Genomic DNA, 26014 nt, shown 5'->3' with positions numbered 1-26014 from the left:
TGTGCAAGTCCTACAAGTCCTACATCAACACACCGTTGAGTGAGTGACAGACAGTGAGTGACGTCTTGATGGAGGGAACGAGACGTTGTGACCCTCTTCCCACAACACTGTCCTAGCCGCTGAAATTACCAGGACCTTACTCTCAGCTCCCCAGCTCAAAACCTGTCTGAACAGATGCACGCTTCTGTTTGCCAATTCTAATTGGCCTTTTCTCAAAGATAAGAGGTAACCAAGGGTCTCAAGAGAGACCCCTAGTGTCACTACATTGACAAAATGTCTCGTTCCCTCCATCAGGGAACAGAGGTTATGACAGTAACCAAGACGTTATCAGTATAACCACAGAAGTATCATGACCTCATCACCAGATCTATCAAGCTCATTGACAGACCTAAGACACAGCCAATTAATATTTTTGAGTTTTAAATCCAAAGCTCAGACAACACCCATTGTAATCCAAAATCACATACTTTAAATACCTCAGATTGTCAATGTTTACTTTAAAATGCAAGAGAGTATTTGTAAAATTTGTAACAAAGCTCTATGAATATCAGACACAGTTGACTGGTGTCTAATTTGGTATGAAAATATCTTATAGGAATGTACTGTAATCACCCAAACTGGAGTTTGTTCAATAGTGCTAATATCTTAGGAACGGCACATCTGTATATCAATTCGTCAATTAGTGATCAATGTGTAGCAGTCACTAGAGAGCATTTGTCTTGAGCTGTGAAAGATACAGTGTGTGGGGTAATGTCACCAGATTATGGTGTTCCCTACCTGGTTGAACTTCTCGAGCCTGTCTTTGACTTTCAAAAGCACAGGGTCAGCACCTCTGACCCTTACTTCTGGATTTTGCCTTTGAGCATGGACTCCATTGCCCACCACTCTTCCATTATAACTGAGAGGGAAAGAGAGAAACATAAACAGATGGTCAGCCCTAGAGTCAGTAAATAACTTTCTAATAAAGGCCCATGTTTGACCCTTGGAATTTTTTCAGCTTATAAGAGCAATTTTTTTCCAACCATATAAAAACCCCAAAGCATCTTGTCTAAAATAAAATAATATAGAAATAAATATATAAAATAATGGGAGATAGCACACACCCTTTGAATCTTTATTTTGAATAGTTGCCCCTTTTGCAGTGTTTAAGGACAATCAAATGTTTCTCAAATCATTACAAATTTTCTTTTGTGCCTGAAGCTGTTTATGAATCAAGCATAATTTTTTTTTTTTTTCCTCTACATATTTTATGTATTTTCAGTATTTGTATATATGTGTATTCAGTGTTGTCTATATTTTGTGAAGCACCATGACAGTCTGAACAAATTGCTCCATGGGGATTAATAAAGATCTAAACGTAAACGTATTTAGATATGCCAGTGATTCCCAACCGGGGGTATGCGTACTCCAGGGGGTATGTAAGCAGGTTCCAGGGGATACACAAAATTATAATTTTTTGCCTTGTTTAACCTATAAAACAAAATGTATGACTTATAATAAAAATAATAGGGATTAGGGCCGGGTAAAATTATAAATTTTTTGATTAATCACAATCTTCATTTGAAAGATATTAATTTTATATTCATATTCTTCGTTTGATCGAGATATGTTCTGAACTATTCTTAAATAGTTAGACTGTTCTTAAAATTCCAATATAAATGTTTTAATAGGCGAAGTTAAAGTCACCATGAATTCAAAATTGACAATTATTATTTTCTTATAAATAAATGCTTCATTTGTTATTTAAAAAATAACAATAAATGGTTAGCCCTATTAATCTTTATGTGGCATGATTGTTATTCTGATTTTAGTGATTTCAACCTGGCATGATTGTTGGTGCCAGATGGGCTGGTTTGAGTATTTCTGTAACTGCTGATCACCTGGGATTTTCACGCACAACAGTCTCTAGAGTTTACTCAGAATGATGCAAAAAACATCCAGTGTGCGACTGAATAATATAATATAATATATACTGTATTTATATTAGAGCTGTCGGAATTAACATATTAATCGCATGTTAAATATTTTTATTGCAATTAATGCATTTACCATTTATACAGCATAAGCCAGCATAAACACATGTTGGAATGGCGGGACCTTTGTAATGTTTCTGAACGGAGTCATTACACTGATGCACACTTCACAAAAGCGCTTCCCTGTTCATGATAAAATGATGGAGAAAGGAGCATCTTAGGGCTTTTATTTGATGTACAAGACAAGCCCAGATGGGACTCTAGAAATCAAATATTTTCAGCCATATATGTATGTGCATTTTAATTATCACAAATTTGTTACTTGAATAGGTGACATTATATTGTGGAAGGCTTTGTTTGTAAAATGTTAATAAAGCAATATATTGTTACATATTGTTTTGCTTTCTTTCCTAAGATGGAAATAAATGCATTTTGACAGGAAAATAAGTATATATAATGTCAAATTTCAGCATTTTCAAAATCTGTGATTAATCACAATTAAACATTTTTATAGACTGATAGCCCTAATATATATGTATACACTGGTGGCCAAAAGTTTGGAATAATGTACAGATTTTGCTGTTTTGGAAGTACAGAAATAGATGTGGAAGGCCAGATGTACAACTAAACAAGAGGATAAGTGCATCAGAGTCTCTAGTTTGTAAAATAGACATCTCACATGTGTCTCCTCAACACCAGTTTCATGTAAAACAGTAGAGAAGACTCATGGGTGCAGGCCTTATGGGAAGAATTGCAAAGAAAAAGCTTTTTTTCACTTTTGAAAAAGAGAAACAAAAAAAGAAAAGGTTAGAGTGGGCAAAGAAACACAGACATTGGACAACAGATCATTATTATTAATTTCCTGACTATACACTGTGATCAGTTGAATGCCACTTTGGTGAATAAAGTACCAATTTCTTTCCATAAGAGCAAAATCTGTACATGATTCCAAACTTTTGGTCGCCTGTATATATATATATATATATATATATATATATATATATATATATATATATATATATATATATATATAAATGTACCAAGTTAAAATGTCCCTAATTTAATGAACAGCATTAGACTTCTAAACACGAGTTAAATTATATTTAGCCTTTAGTACACATCAATGATTTTGTGTTGATGAAGCAGTTCTTGAGCCTTACTGATGATGCTGTGGGGGTACTTACGGCTAAAAAGGTTGGGAAACACTGAGATAGGCCTAACGGAATATTATTAAATATGTCAACTGTTAAACAGAAAAAATCACTATGGGGGCATTTTTTCCCCCCAAACATTTTAAGTATACTGGGCATTTTTGCCACTTTCAGTGCCATTTTTGCCCCAAGCCCTGGTTAATTCCTGATGGTCAGAAATGTTATGCTTCATTAACATGAGTGATTGCAGCACTCTGGAGCCCTATAGAAAACTTTGAGACCTTTAGAGTCTCAATTTTGTATTCAAATAAATCCTTAAGGGCACGTAATTAAGAAAATAACAATTCACATTGCAAGACAATACATTTTCTGTCATAAGTAAAATAAACAAATGTATAAACAGGAACAGAGTGTGTGTGCATGTGTGAGAGAATAACACTTTCATTTTAAACCCACAAAAATCATCTTTGGGTTGAGGTCCTTTGATAGCTTAAATCTTCAATCCACTGTTTGGCTTTACCAAGATATGAACGACAGTCTAAGACAGGGGTCCCCAAACTACGGCCCGCGGGCCGAATACGGCCCGCCCCCACATTTGGACCGGCCCTCTGAACAATGCCATGCAGAGAAATATTTTTACAATTTAATTTTAAATATGTTTTAATCATATCATATTTGTATTTGATAATACATATTGGCTTTCAGAATAAAATTTCCCTTAGTTATAATTATTAAAGTAGCCAAATTATTTGTTAGATTCACCCGGATTAACGTTCCATCGTGATCGAGCGGGTGCACGCGATCCAGCAAGAAAATTTAAAATGACAACAAAATGGCCAAACGGTTGGGAAAGAGAAAAGTTGATTCAGAATGCAGGGTATTTAACCAAAAGTGGACAAGTGATTATTTTTTTGTTCAATGCAAAGAAATGGCTGTTTGCCTCATCTGTCAAGAAACAGTCTCCGTGTTCAAAGAATACAATCTGCGCCGACACTATGAAACCCACCACAGAGACAAGTATGCGAGTTTACAAGGCCAAATGAGAGCAGACAAAGTGTCGAAGTTAAAAAGTGGACTATTTGCTCAGCAACATACGTTTGTACGTCAAACCCAGTTGAACCAGTCATCCATTCGAGCTAGCTTTCAGGTAGCTAAACTGATTGCAACCTGCGGTAGGCCATTTAGTGATGGTGAGTTCATAAATAAATGTATGAATGCTGTTGCGGAGGAGGTGTGCCCCGATAAGAAAGACATCTTAAATGCGGTGAGCCTGTCCGCAAGTACAATCACCAGACGAATTGAAGAAATGGGGTATAATATGCCCAGCTGAATGAAAAAGTGAAAGAATTCGATTTTTTTGCATTAGCGCTGGATGAAAAAAATGACGTGCAGGACACGGCACAGCTGCTCATTTTTCTTCGCGGAGTTAGCTCAACTTTGAAGTGTCCGAGGAGCTGGCAGCCCTAAAAAGTCTCAAAGGTACTACGACAGGGGAGGATATTTTTGGTAAAGTGTGCCAAACGATAGAAGAGTTGGATCTAGACTGGTCTAAGCTGGCCAGCATCACGACTGACGGAGCTCCTAGTATGGTTGGCGCGTCAAGGGGACATAGTTCACACTGATTAGCCTAATACGCATGAGTAAGTAAATAATTTGATTTCAATAGCAATGAATATGAAAAAATGTCATTACGATAGTAATAATGCTCTTTTAATAGGCTATATATCACTTGATATGTATGGTGCATAAATAATAAATTAATCTAGCATTAGGAGGCATAATACTGTAAATCCATTTAAAATCATAATAAAATCTCCACAATAAATCACTCCGGCCCATGCCATTTTCTGTTAGACTACGGCCCTCCATTATAGAAAGGAAAAATGATGTGGCCCTCATAGAAAAAAGTTTGGGGACCCCTGGTCTAAGAGATCCAGTTGGCTCGGACTTCCAGATCCCCTGGCAGAAATTATACATTATAAAGTCTAATTGCTGGCATGTGTACTGTGGTAGGGGACGGGAGGTGTTAGCTGGTTGTATCCGAGAGTACTGATGAGACAGTGGGTGAGAAACGACTCCTTTGGAATAATGAAAGGGTAACTGAGGCTAATTAGAGTTCTGTAAAAGGCCACAGAGAAATGTGTCTGAACTGCTTAAATACTACAAGAGCAGGGTGAGAGATCAGTTATTCCCAGACAATAAGAGCTAATAGCAAAAAGACAAAGTGAAAGCCAGAAAGAAAGTTTGACCATACAGAATGAGTGAGACAGCAATAAAGAAAATGATGCTGTTAAACAGAAAGTGATTTACATACAAGAGAGAAAGAGTGAGAGAAAGACAATGAAAACAGCTATTTTAGATGTTACCACATGAAGTTCATTTTAGGAAACCTGACAAAATCTTTTTTACAGTGTATCTCTCTTTCCTCTCTACCCTTATCCTAATACCCCTTTCTACTCATCCCTTCTCCCCTTTGGCTTGTTCACTGCAGTAATTGAGTCCTGAATGAATGTCTCGTTAGTAGCTGTGGCTCACTAGAGGTGCACAAGCCAGGAATAAGTGTGTCTGCCCATTCAGCACTTCTTCAGTTTATCCCTCAGCCTGATCTCCAACCACAACCCCTGGATAAATTCACAATCTGAGTATTAACCCATTACATTCACCTAATCTACAGAATATAAGGGACTCAATGTTAGTTCCGGTAACCAGTCATTTTTATTGTATCATTTGTATGTATCATTGTATCCATATAATGAAAGTAAATGATTACTGAGGCTGAACATTCAGCATAAGATCTCCTTTTGTGTTAATTAGTAGAAAGAAAGTCATGCAGGGATGGAACAACGTGAGGGTGAGTAAATGATCAGTTGAATCAAACTGAATACATTTGGTTATGTCAATGTAATTTGTTAAGGACAGATCCAGTAGAAACAGCTTCTAATTTAATACAATTAAATATGAATTTTTAATATTTAATAAGATTAAAAATTTTGGTGAAATTAACACTAGAGGCGTTAATTCAACAACGATCCTCCTTCTTGAAATTGTGTAAATCGTTCGTAAAGCTGTTCTGAGGTAAATTTAAGGAATCATGAAAGTTTTCGTATTTTCAAAACGTTATTTGGTACTAATGAAATATACACCTGCTCCCGGCCACGTGTAAATTGTGTGCAATACATCTGAAAGTGTTTCTTCTTGTCATGACTACTTTAAGATAGAAGTTACATTAAATAAGTAATGAAAAAATAATAATACTAATAATTAATGAATGAAATTAACCTTTAAAAAAATAACAAATTAGTAAAACAAAACAAATTATTTTTTTTATTTTTTTTAAACCATGGCCTATATTTATTTAAAACTTTCCTTTACTGCCATATTTGTTTTTTAAGTGTACACTCTGCTTATCTTTTTTTTTTTTCAGCAGAAGTGCTTGATTCTCAAAAAAATGTATGCCCTCTAACATGATTTTGGACAGGTTCTTTTTGTTTGTTTTTTTAATGAGCTCTAGGTTTAGGTTTCATTAAATCACAGGCATCAGTAAATCACATTTAGTTTATAATGTATGGTCAATGCTAATGCTGTTAAATCCATAAATAAACATATCACAGGCAGGTGCGCACACATTACAATGGGGGAAAATGGATAAATCCTGCATACTTTTACTTTGTGAACTGTTTGATTTGACTGACACAGAAGAGCATCATATGACAGCAAAACCATGCGATGACAGTAAATCCTCACTTTCTTTGAGACGCTATTGTGCTTGCTATATGATGTGAATGGACTTCATTCACAAAAATGATTTCATTACTGTTCTGCATAGATGTTAACAGCATTGTAAAGTGATCAATGGAAAGGAGGAGGCGAGAACCGGCTTGATGATATAAATAATAGTTTTAATGATAAACTTAAAACAAGGACACAAACACACATGACGGACATGTCCGTTAACGATCTCTCTCTCCCGCACGATCCTCTGCAGTCGACCCTTATCCCTCTCGGGAGGCTTGATTAGCCTAATACGGCACCGGGTGTGTAGGATCACTACGGATACCCTCCGCCTTGCCACAAGCATTTACTAGTGAGTCTGTGCCTTCCAAAAATGTTTTCATGGGTGTGGAATATGATAATTTTGAATGAACGTACACACACCCACCTCTTTACGAATGTTTGGATTTCACTAACATACGCATTTTACAAACAAATCTGGGAATACGAAAAGTTTGTGAATCTGGGGAAGGTTTGCGGGAAGGTCCATTTTATGCGCAAATTATTCCCGAATGTATTCCTTTATTTACGAATGTTTCATGAATGAGGCCCAATGATTTTATTCCCTTTCACATATATCAATGCAAAGTAAAACGGCAGATTATTAGTTCATGCACTTGCATATGTCCTGTTCCTCATGTAATGCTATGACTTGTACGGCAATACATTTTAATGTTTGCATTGCATAATAAACGGCAGGGTACTAGTCCTGAAAAGCATACAAGTCGACACATGAGCCAAACGTTTCATAAAAGAACCACAAAATGACAATTTTCATCTTACATTTTCTTTTTTCTAAAACAAACAGTTAGGTTTAGGTTTAGGGTAAAGAGAGGTGGATTTTGTTCATTTAAAACTCAATAGAGCATTAGCCTTTAAAACATCATCTGTTTGTGAGAAAATGTTACTTGATTTTAGTGCCACAAAGAGGACATTTCACTTGCCGCGATACGTGTAAGGAGCCATGAAACATAATTTTGCCAAAACTGTGCCACCACAATCATGTACTTTTCATGAATTTGGGTTTGTTCCTTTAGCAGATACTCATGTCCAATGCTAACATGTCACTTTTACTACAGGGATAATATCACTGTAAAAACTTGGGGTACCTTAAAGCTCATCATATAAGCAGCTCATGAATCACCCATTATAGGAATCGAACCCAGAACCCACTGGTAATCATAAGCCCACAATTTGTATCCGCTAAGCCACATTCACTCCCATTATGGAGGCATTAGCCATTCAAAGCTGATTAAATAATGTCACAAAAAAATTCCCCATATTATAGTTTTTTTATGTTATGAAAGGTGGTATAGCCTTTTGGTTAAAGGCTGGTAACTAAAGGTTGTATATCCAAACCATGTAATGGTTGATCCATGACCTATTATCATGTCACCCTTGAGCAAGACACTTAACCTCATGGGAACTATCCTTGTTACTTGACATGGCAAAATTTTGAGAGAGTCATGGAAAGAAAACAGACAAGTCCTGGCTGTGTTCTGGTAAATGTTTTATGAATGATGCCCTTTTTACTATAAACACAGCAGTTCAGTGAGAATAGTGTCAATTTATAAAACTCATATAAGTTCTTTATGATCAGTTTCCAGTCTGCATGTTTGAAAATGAATTTCATCTTTGCTTCAAAGAGAAAATGTGTCCAAAGTTCTAGACACTTTGATGATCAAGGTTTGGTCTGAAAAATATCAAAAGATCTGTCTGCTGGATCTGGGATGCCTATAGATAGATGCAAAAGTTCAAACTGTATACGTCTGAAAGAGTACACGAGTCACATCATCTATTAAACAGACTTGGAAACACAAATCTAAACCACATACTGTAGTTCACCAAAAAATGAAAATTATGTCATCCTTTCCTCACCCTTATGTTTTTCCAAACTCATATGTTAACCTCAGTCACCATATACTTTAACTATATAGAAAAACGCTGCAATAAAATTGAATAGTGTCTTATAATAACATTCCGCCTTACATCTCCTTTTGTGTTCCACAACAGATAGAAAGTCATACGGGTTGATGAGGCTGAGTAAATGATGACAGAATTTTCATTTTTGGGTAAAATATCTCTTTAAAAACACAGACAAGCACAGACATACAGTATAAAGCCAATCTTGTGCTGCTTTCATATAATGTCTCACATCAAACAAGGCCAACATACATTCTCTCTCTCTTTCTCACACACAGACACACAAAAACATTTCTAATGATGGTGTACTGAGAAAGCCTATAATCCCTGGGCGTGACCCAGAGGACAGAGTTAAAAGAGCCAGAATCCTCCTTACAGAGCACACACGCACTGGCGCTGTTCTAAAATGAAGTGAACTGCCCGCGGTCCACTATGGCAGAGTCCATACAGAAATGGAACCCCATAAGTGACTGATTTGGCACACTCTTCATAGGCAGCACTTCTGTTTATTCAACCCAAAAATATTTTCAATAGGAATCAATTTCAATAGATTCCAATAGAAGAACGACACTATAAATATACATAGCAAATACATATTTAAGATAAAAGAGTCACACAAGCTTTTGTGCGTGGAATGCCAATGACTACCATCCTATTCGTGCTATTTTTGCAGCATACAGTATTCATACTGTGCACAAATAATTGGACAACCTGCTATATTTGGCAAAATTTGTAGTATACAACAGAGTAGAGGTCATCTGATAGTGGATTTTGCCAATACCGATAACTAGAGTGGTGGAAAAGGCCAATACAGATTAATTATCAGATAGTTAAAAAAGTAGTCTTTCCTTACTATGACAAGCACATACATTGAGGCTAAAAGAGTCCAAAACTAATACAATCCCAAAAGCCATTTATATATATATATATATGTGTGTGTGTGTGTGTGTGTGTGTGTGTGTGTGATCCTACAATCGTACAGTTCCATGGTAACAGAGACAGTTCCCTCCAGCAGCCTTGAAACCAATAGCCTTGAAAATAATGATTTTCTATTTACATTTACATTTATGCATTTGGTAGACGCTTTTATCCAAAGCGACTTACAGTGCACTTATTACAGGGACAATCCCCCCAAGGCAACCTGGAGTTAAGTGCCTTGCTGAAGGACAATGGTGGTGGCCGTGGGGATCGAACCACCAAACTTCTGATTACCAGTTATGTGCTTTAGCACCCTACGCCACCACCACTCTATTTGAGCATGAAAAGCAATGAAGCAAGTGTAAAAAAAATTAGTTTTGAGGTGTTTGAAAGGAAAAATAAATGTTATTCTTTGTTATTCTTTCATTGTATAGGAGAATGCAGCTTGGGCATTCTGCTAAACTTCTGCTTTTTTGTACCACGAAAGTCATAGAACAACATGAGGGTGCAGTAAACTATGACATAATTTTCATTTTTGGATGAACAATCCCTTTAAAAAGAAAGTAATTTAAAAAAATGTCCCAATGTGACAGAGAAAGGGAAACAACTAGAAATGATATCTCCGAATGCAAACAGCAGAGCTGCTCTGTAATTAATGGGGTGGCAGGGAGTGAATGAGAATCACTAGAAAGTACAAATCTGATCTGGATAAATTAGAGGTTTAGCACACGATAAATTGGCAGAGAGAGCCGAGACAAAGACATGTAAATTACTAACTCTGGGTTCTCATACTTTCTCAGACTAAGTCTTCTGATGCTTATAGTATGGACAGCTCTATTGTCCTCCAAACGTCTTTCTCAGAACAGAGAGACAATGACAGTCTGCCTGCATGAAGACAAACTATAGAGAAACCAGCAATCATATAGCAAATGTTTGGCAAAAGATTCAACCTCAAGAAAGGCAGTCATTCTTCTGAAGTAAGATGTGAATGCCAGATCTTGTGACCAGAATAAAGAGTCAAAACACTAGTATAGCCTAGTGGTTAAAGATTTGATGATATATTGATAGAGCAATAGACAGAACAAACAGATAGATAGGAGGATGGACGGATGGACGGACCGACGGACAGACAGATAGATAAGGACAGACAGACAGACAGATAGATATATAGATAGAGCAATAAATAGAATGATATATAGAACAACAGACAGAATGAAGGTATAATAGCACAACAGATAGAAAAATAGAATGACAGACTGAAGGGTAGATAGAACAATATAAAGAATTAACAAACGATGGATGGATGGATGGATGGATGGATGGATGGATGGATAGATAGATAATATGATAGATAGAATGATAGAAAATCGGATGGATAGATAGAAAGAAAGAACAAACGAATAAACAAACAAACAAATGAACAATGGATGGAAGGATGGATGGACAGACAGACAGACAGACAGACAGAAAATTTGATTAAATAGATAGAATAATAGACTGAACGATAGAATGAATGATAGAAAATCAGACGGACAGACGGATAGATAGATAGATAGATAGATAGATAGATAGATAGATAGATAGATAGATAGATAGATAGATAGATAGATAGATAGATAGATAGATAGATAAAATCAGATTGATAGAATGAACAAATGAATGATGGATGGGTGGATTCTAACCCTGCTTTTCAGAGAAACATTTGATTGTGAAAATACATGTCTTTTTAAAGGGAATAGTTCACCCAAAAATGAAAATTCAGTAATATAATAATTGTTCCAAAAGTGTATGACTTTCTTTTTGCTACGTAAAAAAAAATACAGATGTTCAGAAGAATTTTAGCCTCAGTGATCATTCACTTTCATTCTATGAAAGAACACAAATTAAAGTGTAATGCAAGTGACTGGTGATTGAGGCTGACATTCTGCCTAACACCTTCTATGCACCACATCCACTTCAGCAGAGTCATGTAAATCTTACAGTTCATAACTGTTTGAATTAAAAATCTCTGCTTAGATCCATAATTAACACTTTAGGAGAGGATTTGAGACCATAAAGAGAACAGCCTGCAAGTACTAGACAGAGATCTGCTCTCAGACTGAATGCCAATCAATAATAACAGGAGATGAGCCAAAATAAATGAGCCTGATTGCAGACATAGAATGTCTAAAAGAGACAGAGAGGTGAAGAGAAGAGATTCTACAGAGATGGAAAGATCAGGGAGAGGAAGGAGTGTGAGAAGATGAGCAAATGGCAAAGATAAACCACAGCAGAGCCGAGCCAAGCTGCTGCACCAGGGCATGATGGGAAAGCAGACTGTGGCTTCCAGTGGCAGGGACAGATGCCCATGTGGCCAACAGCTGTGTATGTGTGTGTGTGGCTTGTTCCTAAAGAGAAAGGGATAGGCCACTGAGGTCAGCCCCTTACACATACACACACTTTTTGGATTTGGTTCAAAGCAAGCGTCAATGTTTCCACACTGTACAACGGTGGCAGACATCCGTGTTTGTGCATCTGATTGTGTTGTTATTGAATGCAATATCAATAACTCTCTACGTTAATGTTACACAAAGGGAAGGACATACATACAGTACGTGAGCGTGACAGAATAAAAGGGAAAGAGGCTAGTGTGTGAGTGTGAGGAGGAGGGTGAAGGAGTGTATTTTGAAGTTAGATAAGGCTGATTCAGTCTGTTATTATCTGGTTGGGGCTCATTAAAAGTCGCCTTCCATAGACTAGGCAGGGTGTGGAACCAACACAGCTCTCATTCAGTCAGCTAGTGCACTGAGACACATATAGACAAACAACATAATTTATTTCATAGTACACACACAAACATGCTACACAGTATAAACCATGCCCTAAATTATTTCACAATGCTACTGCATCACTGGGACAAACGTTTAAGAAAAGATGCAATCTTTATTCAGAAAACAGAACAAGAGTTATTTTACTATAGAGCTGCTCATCCGTGACATCAATTGAACCCGGAGGGCTAATTCGTCATGGATTCCGTCTGAATTTTCCTATGGGTTTTCCTATTGGCAGTTTTGGATTTATGAGTAGAATAAGGTTCTAGAACATAAATTACACCAAGTCATAACTCAAACATAAAATTTGAGGCTGCCATGTTTTTAAAAAATTTATGTTGCAAGCAAGTTGCTAAATAAGGACTACAACTACCACAAGCATGTGAGTGTACGTGCCAAACAAAACGTAAAACTGTCAGTCATTATTTAGGAACTTATTAGCAACATACCTTTTTTTTTTTAAAACACAGCAGCTTTAGGGCCTGGGTAGCTCAGTGGTAAAAGATGCTGGCTACCACCCTTGGATTTCGCTAGTTTGCTAGTTCGAACCCCAAGGTGTGCTGAGTGAGTCCAGTCAGGTCTCCTAAGCAACCAAATTGACCCGGTTGCTAGGGAGCGTAGAGTCACATGGGGTAACCTCCTTGTGGTCGCTATAATATGGTTCAATCTCGGTGGGGTGCATAGTGAGGATGCTGCGGAGAATAGTGTGAGTCCTCCACATGCGCTATGTCTCCGTGGCAACGTGCTCAACAAGCCATGTGATAAGATGCATGGGATGATGTCTCTGACTTGGAGGCAGCTGGGATTTGTGCTCCACCACCCGATTGAGGCAAATCACTATGCCACCACTAGGACTTAAAAGCACATTGGGAATTGCCATATGAATATGTGTACTGTCATTTATGTTATAGCATAAAATGTCCAACTACCTTCAAGCAATATTTACCACAGACCTTATTTTAACCATAAATCCAAAGCTGCCATTATAAAAACCCATAGAAAATTGCAGAGGGAACCCATGGTGCGAAAATGCTAATTCTCTCCCTGGTTTTTGGACTACAACTTGACCAAATCTGTGGAATTACACTTTAAATCTAGCAGATTCAACACAGCCCTGCGAAAACTGAGCTTAAACACAACTTGAACATGTGCTGTGGTTCAGAATGTAGCTGAGAGATTATAGTACTGAATGCTTTCTCAGACCCTTTCCGATTAATAAACCAAGCGTCTGCAGAGGAACAGGAACATTTCAGAAAACAAGGAATAAACAATTTTGTTAGCACACACGTTTTGACACATTGTGCCATGGTGCTCATGTAGATGACACAAGTTTGAATCTAGCATGAAAGATTTTCCGATTTCGTTCCCTCCGCTTCTCTCTATCGTTTCCTGTCCTCTCTCACTTTCCTAATAAAAGTGGCAAACAAGCCAAAAAAAATTCATTTGTAAACAAGTGAAAACAAGTGAACGAGGGAATACGAGTACTGGAAGAGGAAAAGAGGCTAGAGATTTCTGGTAGAGCCCGTTTTAGCTTCAAATTAACTCAAGGAAGTGGCTGTTTATGGGGAAGTTTACTCATAAAACTGCACCCAGTCTCTCAAACACACGCAAAATGGTCACCGTGTTATGCATGGTCACTGTTATAGGCCAATCCCTGAAGCATAAAGTGGCGGTTTGGAGAGTAACCAACTTTACACATGAAGAGTCTGTCCGAGTAAGGCTATGTACATGTGTGAGTGTGACCCTAAGAATGTGTCATTAATTGGTCAGTGGCGACACCCCCTGCAGAGAACTTTCTTTTATTTGAACTCGACCCAGGACCAGATCTCTTTTTTATGTATTTTACACTTTCACTGTTTCCCTCGTTATGTTCCACAGGTCAACACCATACAACACTCAATGACATCCAGATAACATGGTAATGAGGGTGTGTGTGTGTATGTGGAGGTGAAAATCCACAGAAATGTGTTCTCAATTATTTTGAAATTTCGGAAGCAAATCCGGACCTCTCAACTGCGGGCTGACATACACACACACACACACACACACACACACACACACACACACACACACGCGCAGACTATATATAAACACTAATTATTTAGATGCTATGGATGATGTCAATGCCTGAGAGTGCATCTCTGTCTTTCTCTTCCTATATATACTCATCCTGCAGTTCTATTTCCAGCACTGGTTTTAAACTCATTCCTGAGTATGCAAGGACAGCTAAGAAACTTCCAAACTCTCTGCTATCTAAAGTGAGAGATGGACAGAGAGAAAGAGTAAGAAAGTGTCAATAGATGGAAGGGAATGGGAGAGAAAGCGTTCATGCAGTTAAATCGTGTCGATCGATTAAAATTTGTAATCGTATTAATCAGACTAAATCACATTTGTAAAATATTTGCAGAGAAAGCCCCCCCACAAAAAAATTATAATTCAATATATAATTATTAAATAATTATATTTAAATAATTATAAATATAATGTACACTTTGATGCTGTGCTGATTTAGCGCTTTGGGAACGAGAATACCCACGCCGCCGCACTGTGGATGTCCGGACCCCTTACGGTTGTGTAGTTGTGCTCACAAGAGGGTGAGAGGTCTCAGACATGAGCTTGTGATGTTGACTCAAGGACATAAGAGCCCAGAGTGGCATGAACATCCAAACTATAAAATCTTATGAATGTGTGCGGAGAGGACCAGCCTGCCGCATCACAAGCATGCTGCAGAGGGACACCTCTAGCCAAGGCTTTAGAGGAGGCGACCCTTCTGATAGAGTGAGCCCTAATACATACTGGCGAAGCTTGAATGCACCTCGTAGGCCAGGGCAATACCATCCCTCACCCAATGCGACATAGTCTGCATGGTGGCGGCCGCTCCCCCTTTTGCAGCCCCCATGGCAAACGAATAGTTGCCCTGACTTATGCCACTGGCCAGTGCGGTGGACATAAGTCTGAAGGGCATGGACTGGACAAAGTCTGTGAAGTCTTTCCTGCTCCGGCGTTGTAAACGGCGTGGAGCAGTAGGCTTCAAGAGTGACCGGATGTACAGTCGAGAAAGGAACCTTAGGCAGGTAGATAGGATGAGGGTGCAAAATTATTTTAGCCATTCCTGGGGCAAAATCTAAGCAGGCTGGCAAGACAGACAGAGCCTGTAGATCCCCAATTCTAAGTAGTAATTGCCATAAGAAAAACCATCTTGAGAGTCAGAAGTTTATCAGACGCTGACTCTAGAGGTTCGAAGGGGGTCTAAGCCAGACCCTCAAGGACTATTGCTAAGTCCCATGAAGGGGCTCTGGTCCTAGCAGGAGGTTTCAATCGCATGGCTCCATGAACGAAGCAAGCTAGCAGAGGATGTCTCCCCAACGGCACCCCGTCAATCAAGGCGTGGCAAGCCGATAGAGCGGCAACAAAAACCCTGAGAGTGAAGGGGCATGTGCCTGCTGACAATTTTTCCTGCAGAAAGTCCAGAACTGAAGCAATCTGGCAGTTAACCGGATCTGCATTATGTGTACTGCACCATCTTTCAAAGACACCCCATTTATTGACGTAACTTCTTCTAGTAGAGGGAGCCTTAGCACTTAGAATGGTCTCCATAACTTCAGGTGAAAACCCAGTGTAACTCGGTTGGTACCCTTCAGGTGCCAAACATGAAGGTTCCACAGCTCAGGCCGGGGATTAACGGGGCAGTTGATGTACAGTTGATGTACCAATCGAGCTGATGACCCTCCCATTCCCACTTAATACCGCACTCCAGCCTGTCAGGGAGGCATCTGTCATTAGCAATTTGCGACGGCAAGACGCACCTAGAGTGAAACCCAAAGTGAGGGACCGGGGTCTGAACCACATAGAAAGGGTACGAAGCGCACGTCGCGTAACCCTTATCTGCCTTATGGGACTGGCCCTTGGATGAAATTCCCTCGCTTTGAGCCACAACTGAAATGGTCTCATGTGCAGAAGGCGAAAGCAAACCTCAGGAACTTCCTGTGTTGTGGCAGAATTTCTATATGAAAATATGCGTCCATGAGATCGATCGTGACCAACCAATCATGATGTTGGATTTGAGACACGACCGTCTTGACAGTTAGCATCTTGAACTTGAATACCCTGATTGAGCGATTCAAGCCTCGAAGGTCTAAAATCGGACGCAACCCCCTACCCTTCTTGGGGAAGTATCTGCTGTAGTAACCTGACTCTTTCTCTGGAAGGGGAACAAGTTCCAAGAGATTTTGCGGTTCTTTCCACAGTAGACGTGCTTGTTGCGGTTTCACGATAGTGGAGAACATGCCATTGAAACGTGGAGGACGGCGATCAAATTGAATTCTATAGCCTTTTTCTACTGTTCTTAGAACCCACATAGAAACACCTGGCAGTGCGGAAGCTACTGCCAGGTGTTTCTATGTGGGTTCTGAGATGGGTATCAATTTTGACACTTCCTGTTGAGGGGGATGTTGAATATTCCACGTCCTGGACTAAGGCAGGAAGCATGGAACACCCAACATTTTGCTGGAAACCTCTAACTCCCAAATCACAAGAGGCGGCGGGAATGGAGAGGTTTGTGGGGGTATCGGGAAGGTACAGGTGAATGCTTCACACGCCCCTACCCGAGGAGAGCTACCCCAACAAGGCTGGGTGCAAGACCGTCAGGGTTTTTTCTTCTTAGAAATGACTGCCCTGAGGTCTTGCTTTGGGGGCTGCTGAGGGTGACGAACCGGCCCCCAGTCTCTATGAGGGGGAGCACGACTTGCCATGCTTTTTTTTTAGCCTCCCTTCTAGAGGGACCGGGGTGGGGCTGTGCGGCCGACGGCCCCTCCCCCTGAGTGCGGCGAGGAAGGAATTGCCCGAAGGCTTCCTCATGACTCTTTGCCTCCTGGAACCTGGTGATAACTACATTCATAGCATCACCAAATAATCCAGAAGGTGAAACCGGGGCATCGAGAAGGAAAAATGTGTCCTTGTCTCTGATGCCTGACAGGTTGAGCCATAAGTGTCTCTCCGTGCTGACTAAAGCAGACATAGAAAGCCTCTTCGTCGACCGTGGTGCCCACACTCAGGTCCTTCAACATATCAGCCTAGTATGCCTGTAACACTGCCATAGTGTGCAGGGCAGCACCAGCCTGACCTGTTGCCTGATAAGCCTTCCCCACAAGGGTGGAGGTGGTCCTGCACAACTGGGGAGAGTTGGTCTCTTTAGTGATGATGCCGAGCCAGGTGAGAGATAACCCACAAGTGTCTCTTCTACCGGCGGCATCACTGAATACCCCCGTGCCTCGGCACCCAAGGTAGTCGAATATGTCGACGTCGAGGGCACGAAGACAAGGGAAGTATAAGGTTTCCTCCATGAACGAGAGAGCTCGTCATGGAGGTCATCAAAGAAAGGAAGGGACTGATATAGTGTTCCCTTCCCTTTCTTTTTTTATTTATTTTTTGGCCACCAGACAGAAATCTGTCTTCTAGTTTGGAACGTTTGGGGGTCTCCTGTTCGTGTGGCCAGTCTAACTGTAACCTGGCCACAGCCCGAGTAACCACCTCGAGTAATTCCTCAGGTGCTTTATAATTGTGCATGGAATGTTCAGAGGTTCAGCGTCCCCCTCGTGAACCAAAGAGGTGCCGAAGCGTGCTTCAGGCTTACGAGAAGGATCAGCTGGATCTGGGGAGCGAGCGATAGGGACGGACCCGTCTCTCACTCCTCAGCCAGATCTATGCGAAAGCCCCACGCTGAAAGAGTGGGTGCTGGCTCTTGGAAGTAAGATGAGTGCAAAGCATTTTGACTGTAAACAGATCGCAATGCTCGTACCTGCCCCAACGCAAGAGCAGCATGCTCTTCCCCCAAACACAAAACTGGTGTGTGTCCATTTCAGCCATAGAGCGTAAACATGGGAACACACACCGCTTGCTTTGTTTATCAGTCATTCTTTTTCTTTTTTTTTTTAAGAAAAGAGAAAGAGAAAGGATTCTGCGCACTGCCTAACAATTCTCCTAACAGAGGAAAGTAGAAAGTTCTGACAGTCAAGAAGCACAACACACACAGAATGATCTGAAGACAAAAGATCTGACGATACACCTGTGACGCATCTATTTATAGCCCTGCTACATGTGCATCCAATGATGTCACCAGCAGAGGCTATAAATTCTGGTCAATTTCATTGACATGTTGCACACATATTCACAGCTGGTCACACCTAAAGTTGTTCCCAAAGAGCTAAATCAGCGCAGCATCAAAGTGTAGCTTTTTGACAGGGAACACTATGGTCCTAATAAAGTGCCACACATGTTCTTCTGCTGTTGAAGCCCATCTGCTTCAAGGATTGAAGTGTTGTGTGCAAAGATGTGCATTCTGACATTTACATTACATTTATGCATTTATCCAAAGCGACTTACAGTGCACTTATTACAGGGACAATCCCCCCCCAGAGCAACCTGGAGTTAAGTGCCTTGCACAAGGACACAACAGTGGTGGCTGTTGGGATCAAACCAGCAACCTTCTGATTAACAGTTATGTGCTTTAGCCCACTGTGCCACCACCACTCACATGCTATTCTGCTCTCTACAATTGTACAGGAGGCAATATATTGTTTATCACAAGTCTATCATTGGCCTACAGTCCACAGCAATTCATTTTGCAATTTAATTTGTCAATCTGTCCGAGATTATTGTCTGTACATCTGTGTGTTGCTGTTCAGCTGGAGTTTCTCTTACTGACCCCTGCTGAAAGCGGGTGGTACTTCAAGTCTGAATTTTTTAGATCATAGGAATATGCATTATTACAATATAGGGACATGATTAATTGCATTATATACAGTATATTAATTAATTGAATTTTTATTCATTGCAGTTTGTGTTATTATTATTTTTTCTATAATTAATTGCACTGCATTAATGCATTAAATTAACAGCACAAATGTTTTACACAAAATTTAATAAAAAATGCAAAGTCATTGTTTTGATTTCCTAGATGATAACTGGACTCCATACACATGCAACATGATGAGGTCATGTGAAAATGTAGCATACCTCTGTTTGAAAAGTTTATTACGGTTTATTTAAAAAAAAATAGCAGTTGGAATACAGTGTATGCTGCACATTATGCAGTAAATAGTAAGCATCTAATCCATTTTGAACATAGCCATAGCAACTGTCTGTCTCTTTATGGTATGAAAGAGTACAGGCTGCAAACAGAGCTACTCTTTTCACTGCCCCCTATTTTTCTACAGGAGTATTATACTCAGACACAAATTCACTCTTTGCTTTTTTCAGATTAAAGCAGAAAAAAATACACCACCCACCCATTCTATCTTCTATGAGTGTTGTTGTACAAAAACACAAATGTTAATATTGTTTGTCTGAGTTTGTCTACAAAAGCACAGCTGGAGCACAATGTGATCAGACAGAAATCCTGGAAAAGCACTCACACACACTCAACGTCATAACGTCAAGTGGAAAACTGTCCTATAAATATCTTGTGTACAGAATGTAAACATATTCACTGTGGTCCAGCCATGCACTCTAAGTACTGCCAATATATTGGCACAACACTGAATCAGTCACTCTAAAAATACAATAGAAGTATTTGTAATGCTTACATACATTACTAAGGTTGTTCACGCTCTAGCCCAGCGTGCTTTCCACCAACGTCATTCAGATCGATAAAAAACGATCAATGCATCCAGTCGATCTGAATGCAAATGCATCTATAGAATGAAAACTAGTCAAAAGTCTTATAACTATGTCAACAAGATCACTCTGAATATTCATATATATGACATTTTGACTTGCATATATAATGTGACATGTTTATTGCTTTGAAAGAGGGAAGAGCGAGAGAAAGAGAGGATCTCTTTTTCTGACTGTGTCCTTTTAGAAACAACAGGCCAGATGTACACAGCCTGTGCCAACATCCTGGAAAAGCGTTATGCCAGTGGTTTCAAGCTGGCGCTGGGTGATGCCAGACGTTCAGTGGCCAAAATGCTATGACTGAGAGTGGTTATGGCAGAGTGCCATTAAATTAAACACAGAAAAATGCATGTTTACAAACACCTCGCAGGCTCTGAACCGGCTGACATTGGGAAAAAGTGAACAGGTCATACATGTATGCCACACACATTAACAGTGGTACAGTTGCATATAAGCAGAACAAAAAGGTTTGTTAAATGCCTGCCAGAAAAGCACAGCAGCTGTTTGTCAGGCAACAAAACTAAATGTATATAAAGTTTATTTTTCCAGTTTTATTGGATAGAGATAACAGAAAGAATCAAACCTATCTCCTATGTGAGCACCACGGCTAAATATGTCTGACGCATGCATGTTAACCTCTAGGCCAAGACTCAACCTGGTATCAACAGTTTAATCACAACTCCCAAAATACTGTACACCCCCAACCCCCCCAAAAAAACAAAAAACAACTCAAAGTAAGACAGTAAAGGAGCACTTCTGCCACCTAGTGGTGAAAAAAGATTATTGGACAATTCTGTAAAACAAGGATCACCAATTCAGTCAATATTTGATACAGGATTATATGATCCACCTCTTTTATATTAGTTTCAATATTTCATATGTAATAGTAACATGGGAAATACAATAAGTTTAACAGAAACTAAAAAACAGGAACTAAAATCATATAGCTACATCATATATATATATATATATATATATATATATATATATATATATATATATATATATATATATATATATATATCTCTAACCCTCCCATATACACATAAGCTGTGAATACAGAAATTATATCTACAGGTATGCTCACATCAAATATTTTATTTCCACATAGGTGGGGTGTTTCTAGCCTTTCATGATTCACCCATCAAGTCAAACAGTGTTCTGTTATTTTGTTCCCTTTTCTTTTGTTCTACATTTTCTCGTGTATCTTGAATGTAAATATGGAATACAATGCATCTCTAAGCTTAAAAGTATTCACATGCCTTCACTAGCTGAAATTTCTCACAATGGCCTTTCAAAAACTAAAAAGTAGCATTCTGTGACATTACTATGGTATTTGGATTTAAACTATGCTATTTAAATGATATTCTAAGGTATGTGAAATATTTTAGTTGTCCGAGTTATCTAGTCATTTGTAACATTTTGACTTTGACACAGATTTGTTTTCTTAAATGTGCTATATGAATTCAAACAAAATTGAATTAATGCATTATTTCTATAATATTAGTTATGAGCCTTGAATCATTTTCTGACTGTACCCATGAGTAGACAACTTTACTGAGTTGGGATTGTACTAGTGAAAATGTTTTTCCTACTCCATAACAGATATGGTTTTCTTTTTCATTAAGAAAACTGTGTGTACTAGAGAGGAACTGACTTCATACATCCACAATAAATTTGCTTGAGACAAGTTGGTTAAAAAGTATGGATACAATGTCCAAGGAGAGTTATTTGTGAGAACTGTTCTATGATCATTTGTTTGCAGATGCTACTTTATATAATATTCTGTTATCTGTTTATGTAATCACATAAATTTGAGGTCTAAATACTTTTCGGGGCCAAATGTACAGTATATTGCCTGTGGGTGGCAGTGTAGGCTCAAACGATCAGTATCTAACAGCTGACACCAGACATGTTTTGTATTGAAGGAAATATCTGTTTACAGATTAAGATTTATTCTAACTAATAATCAGAATAAACCATTTTCCAGCAAGTCACATAGATAATTATCTTTTCTGTAGGCGTTTGGCACAACTTGGTGCATTAACACAGAATGTGTGATCACAGAGGTGTGTAACAATCACAACAGATGCAGATATTGACAGCTCCCACACTTATATCTGCTGTTTCATGTGGTCAGTTTGCCCTCTATAGGTGGTAAAACCAGCAAAGTACACAACACACACACACACACACACACACACACAGGTGACAACACACCTGTCTTGGACAAATGAGTTACGCAAACACATACACACTTCCAGAGACAAAAATACTTTTGACACCAACAGATGGCAAGCTTGCAGTTACCACAAAGCACTTAAAAATGCACAAACTTTTATGCATCTTAAATCCAAACATCTTGAAACAAACATTAGATTGTGGCACATGACAGAAAAGTTATGCAACAACTATGATGGGACAGATGCAAGTTTAACCACACTCAAAATCATCACTTACACTGGTGGTCAAAAGTTTGGAATAATGTGCAGATTTAGCTTTTTCAGAAGGAAATTGGTACTTTAATTCACCAAAGTGGTACTCAACTGATCACAAAGAATGGTCAGGACATTACTGATGTAAAAAACAGCAGCAGCATTTTTAAAAATATATATTTTTGATCAAATCTAGACAGGCCCCATTTCCTGCAGCCATCACTCCAACACCTTATGCTTGAGAAATCATGCTAAATTGCTAATTTGGTTCTAGAAAATCATTTGTCATTATTGAAAGTTATTTGGATTCTTAAATGAAGCTTAATATTGTCTTTGTGCTTGTTTTTGAGATGCCACAGAATACAATAGACTGTCATGTCTTAAAGTCAATATTAGGTCAAAAATGGCAAAAAAGAAACGACTTTCTCTAGAAACTCATCAGTCAATCATTGTTTTGAGAAATTAAGGCTATATGATGCTTGAAATTGGCAAAAAAATATTTCATACAAAGGTGCACACTACAGTCTTCAAAGGACAAAACTGGCTCTAACAAGAACAGAAAGAAATGTGTAATGTCAGATGTACTAAACAAGAGGACAAGTACATCAGAGTCTCTAGTTTGAGAAATAGATGCCTCACATGTCCTCAGCTGACAGCTTAATTGAATTCTACCCGCTCAATACCAGTTTCATGTACAACAGTAAAGAGAAGACTCAGGGGTGCAGGACTTATGGGAAGAAATGCAAAGAAAAAGCCACTTTTGAAACAGAAAAAGAAAAAGTTGGAGTGGGCAAAGAAACACAGACAATGGACAACATCATTGGAAAAGAGTGTTATGGAATAAAAGTACAAATTTCTTTCCATAAGAGCAAAATCTGTACATTATTACAAACTGCTGGCCACCAGTGTGCATTTATACAGACAGAGACAGCAATTTGCAAAACACAAATTGCAAAGCGAATTAATGTAATAGGTGCTGTGAAAAATATAAAACAGATAGAGAATACGAGACTCACTCTTGGAAAAATTTTAGAAATTAGAAACAGAATTTATGGATAAATCTGGTTGGAATGCAATGGAAAAAAAGTGGAAGACAAAATAAGTAAGAACTGTTTGACATAAATAATAATATTCCATTTATAGATGGCAGCCAATAATGTAAATTATCATACAATCTAGTTTCTGAAGGAAAAGGACATTTGTAACATTCATGAATACTAATACAAGCAGTGAGATCAAGTTTTTGAAGAATTATGGTCTGTGCAGACCATTCTGTTCTTGAATTCATTAAGATGAATTGATGTGTGTTGCATAACTGTCTGTAATTGTGGGAACGGCAGTTTGCAGAATTTGTTTAATTGCTATCAGGTCTGGAAAATCCCTCCAAGACATGCAGTCCAAGTAATGTACTGTGGATAATAGAGTCATTGATTATAAATTAAAATGTGCTCAGATAAAACACCAGATTTGAAATTGTTGAAATTGCAGGTAACAATTATTACCTGTAATGTTGGCGAAGCTACAAATCTACCCATAGGCCCTTCCTTTGATGCAAAATAATTCAGTGTTCCATGTATGTTTTCTAGCATGGTAGGGACTTTCCACTGACTTCTATTGTTTTTATACAGAGCTAATGATCATTTCCATTCCCAACCCTAAACCTCAACCTCTACCAAACCTTTTTACATGTTTACATTTTCATTAAGACCTTCTTTAGTATTTTTACTAAGCTGTTTTCCTCATGGGGACTAGCTGGTGGTCTCTGGTGACCCTAAGGTTGAGAAGCTCTGGCATACACAAACTAAAGGAAAATCCCCTCCAGATCCTTCTCTTTGATCCAAACAGAGAGAAGGTGAATCCAGGATTATGAGGCCACACACAATTCAGCTATTTCTGTTTATGTGAACGACCTGACATAATCTCTGACAATAACTCGACACACATGATGAATGCCACGTGGAGCTCACACAGACAGATGGCCACATTTACATACAGGTGCATTCTCAGACATCTCTACCCAGTAACATACAATGAGTACCACTGATGTGAATGCATGTTAGACTCTTGAGATACAGGTCACATTCGTCACCCTCAATTAAATTTTGAAAATACGCCACTCATAGAACAAACTCAGACTTTGTTCACCTAGGGAGCTTTTGTTTGCTTAAGAGAAAGAAAGTTCGGCTTCTTCCATTGTATTAATAAGGCTTTAGGCATTCTGATTGGATTTTGGTGCATTGCTATACAGTGACTTTGGTGTTATGGGTGGTTGCTTACTGGTCAAAAAAGCCAATCACAAGAGTTTCTATGATATTCTGGGCCTTAAATATGGCTTGAGTACCTCCTTGTAACTCTAAGTTGTTGTTTTTTTGTTTGTTTTACATTTACATTTATGCATTTGGCAGACGCTTTTATCCAAAACCGACTATCCTCCGGAGCAACCTGGAGTTAAGTGCCTTGCTCAAGGGCCCAACAGTGGCATCTTGGTGGTGCTGGGGCTTGAACCCCCAACCTTCTGGTCAGTAACCTTGAGCCTCAACCACTGAGCCACCTCTGCCCACCACTTTATAATTTTTTTGGTATATCGTCTGGTTGACAGAAACGTAAAAACACATCTCTTGCCTACAAGCCTCAAATTGTAAAGATTCAGTGATGTCCGACGTAAAAACGGTGCAGCACGAGTTCCACACCAAAGTTTAATATTAAGTGTTAATGGAAGAGATAGAAGCGTCTGTGTGTGAGATAACCTCAAATCCGTAGAAAGAGCAAAGAGTCATAACTCCTGCTAAACTGAGGCGAGCAGGAAAGAGGATAGAACTGCGGAGTATCCTGCAAGTTGTAACTCAGTGAAATAAAGGAATGTGTTGTCGGACTGTAAGACGGGGTGATGGGATGGTGTTTCTGGAGCCCATCTGGGGGATGGTGTGAATGTGTGGGGTTGAAGTTGTCTGGAGAAAGATTCAGCCCTTGCACAGACGGTGAGATGACACCAGTGTTTGAGTCATACAAAGGAGGGTGGAGGTCAAGGACACCACTGGGACGGGACTTTCATTTACCCTGTGGAAATAAATATGAGCTTTTGTTTCATAACGTCTCCTCTCTTTCCATCTCCTCCCTCTGCTCCATCTCCTTCCCTCGCAACCCTGCTGAAAAGACCAGCATTGCTGGACACCAGCATGTTTACATTCGAGGTCAACAGATCTGGGTTTTTAAATGGCCGATGCCGATATCAAGAGAGCAGGGTGGCTGATATAATACTATACTGTATATACAGTGCACAGTGAATACGAATGTTACTAATAGTTTCCCTATTGCTCTCGTGCGGATCCAGTGAGAGCAGCAATCTACTGACCACTTTC

At 39.0% G+C, this 26014-nt stretch overlaps 1 protein-coding gene across 2 annotated transcripts in view; it reads right to left on the bottom strand.

Moving 5' to 3' along the window:
- The window catches only part of gpc5c (glypican 5c), a 214124-nt gene that overhangs the window by 52998 nt on the left and 135112 nt on the right, over positions 1–26014 (bottom strand). For both annotated transcript variants that reach the window (XM_052133237.1, XM_052133236.1), the window contains one exon: positions 778–898. In XM_052133237.1, the coding sequence (XP_051989197.1) occupies positions 778–898 (121 nt within the window). The remainder of the gene's footprint in view (positions 1–777; positions 899–26014) is intronic.

This window comes from Xyrauchen texanus, chromosome 9, assembly GCF_025860055.1.
Source record: "Xyrauchen texanus isolate HMW12.3.18 chromosome 9, RBS_HiC_50CHRs, whole genome shotgun sequence".
Taxonomy (NCBI): Eukaryota; Metazoa; Chordata; class Actinopteri; order Cypriniformes; family Catostomidae; genus Xyrauchen; species Xyrauchen texanus.
This window is presented reverse-complemented; position numbering and strand designations above follow the sequence as displayed.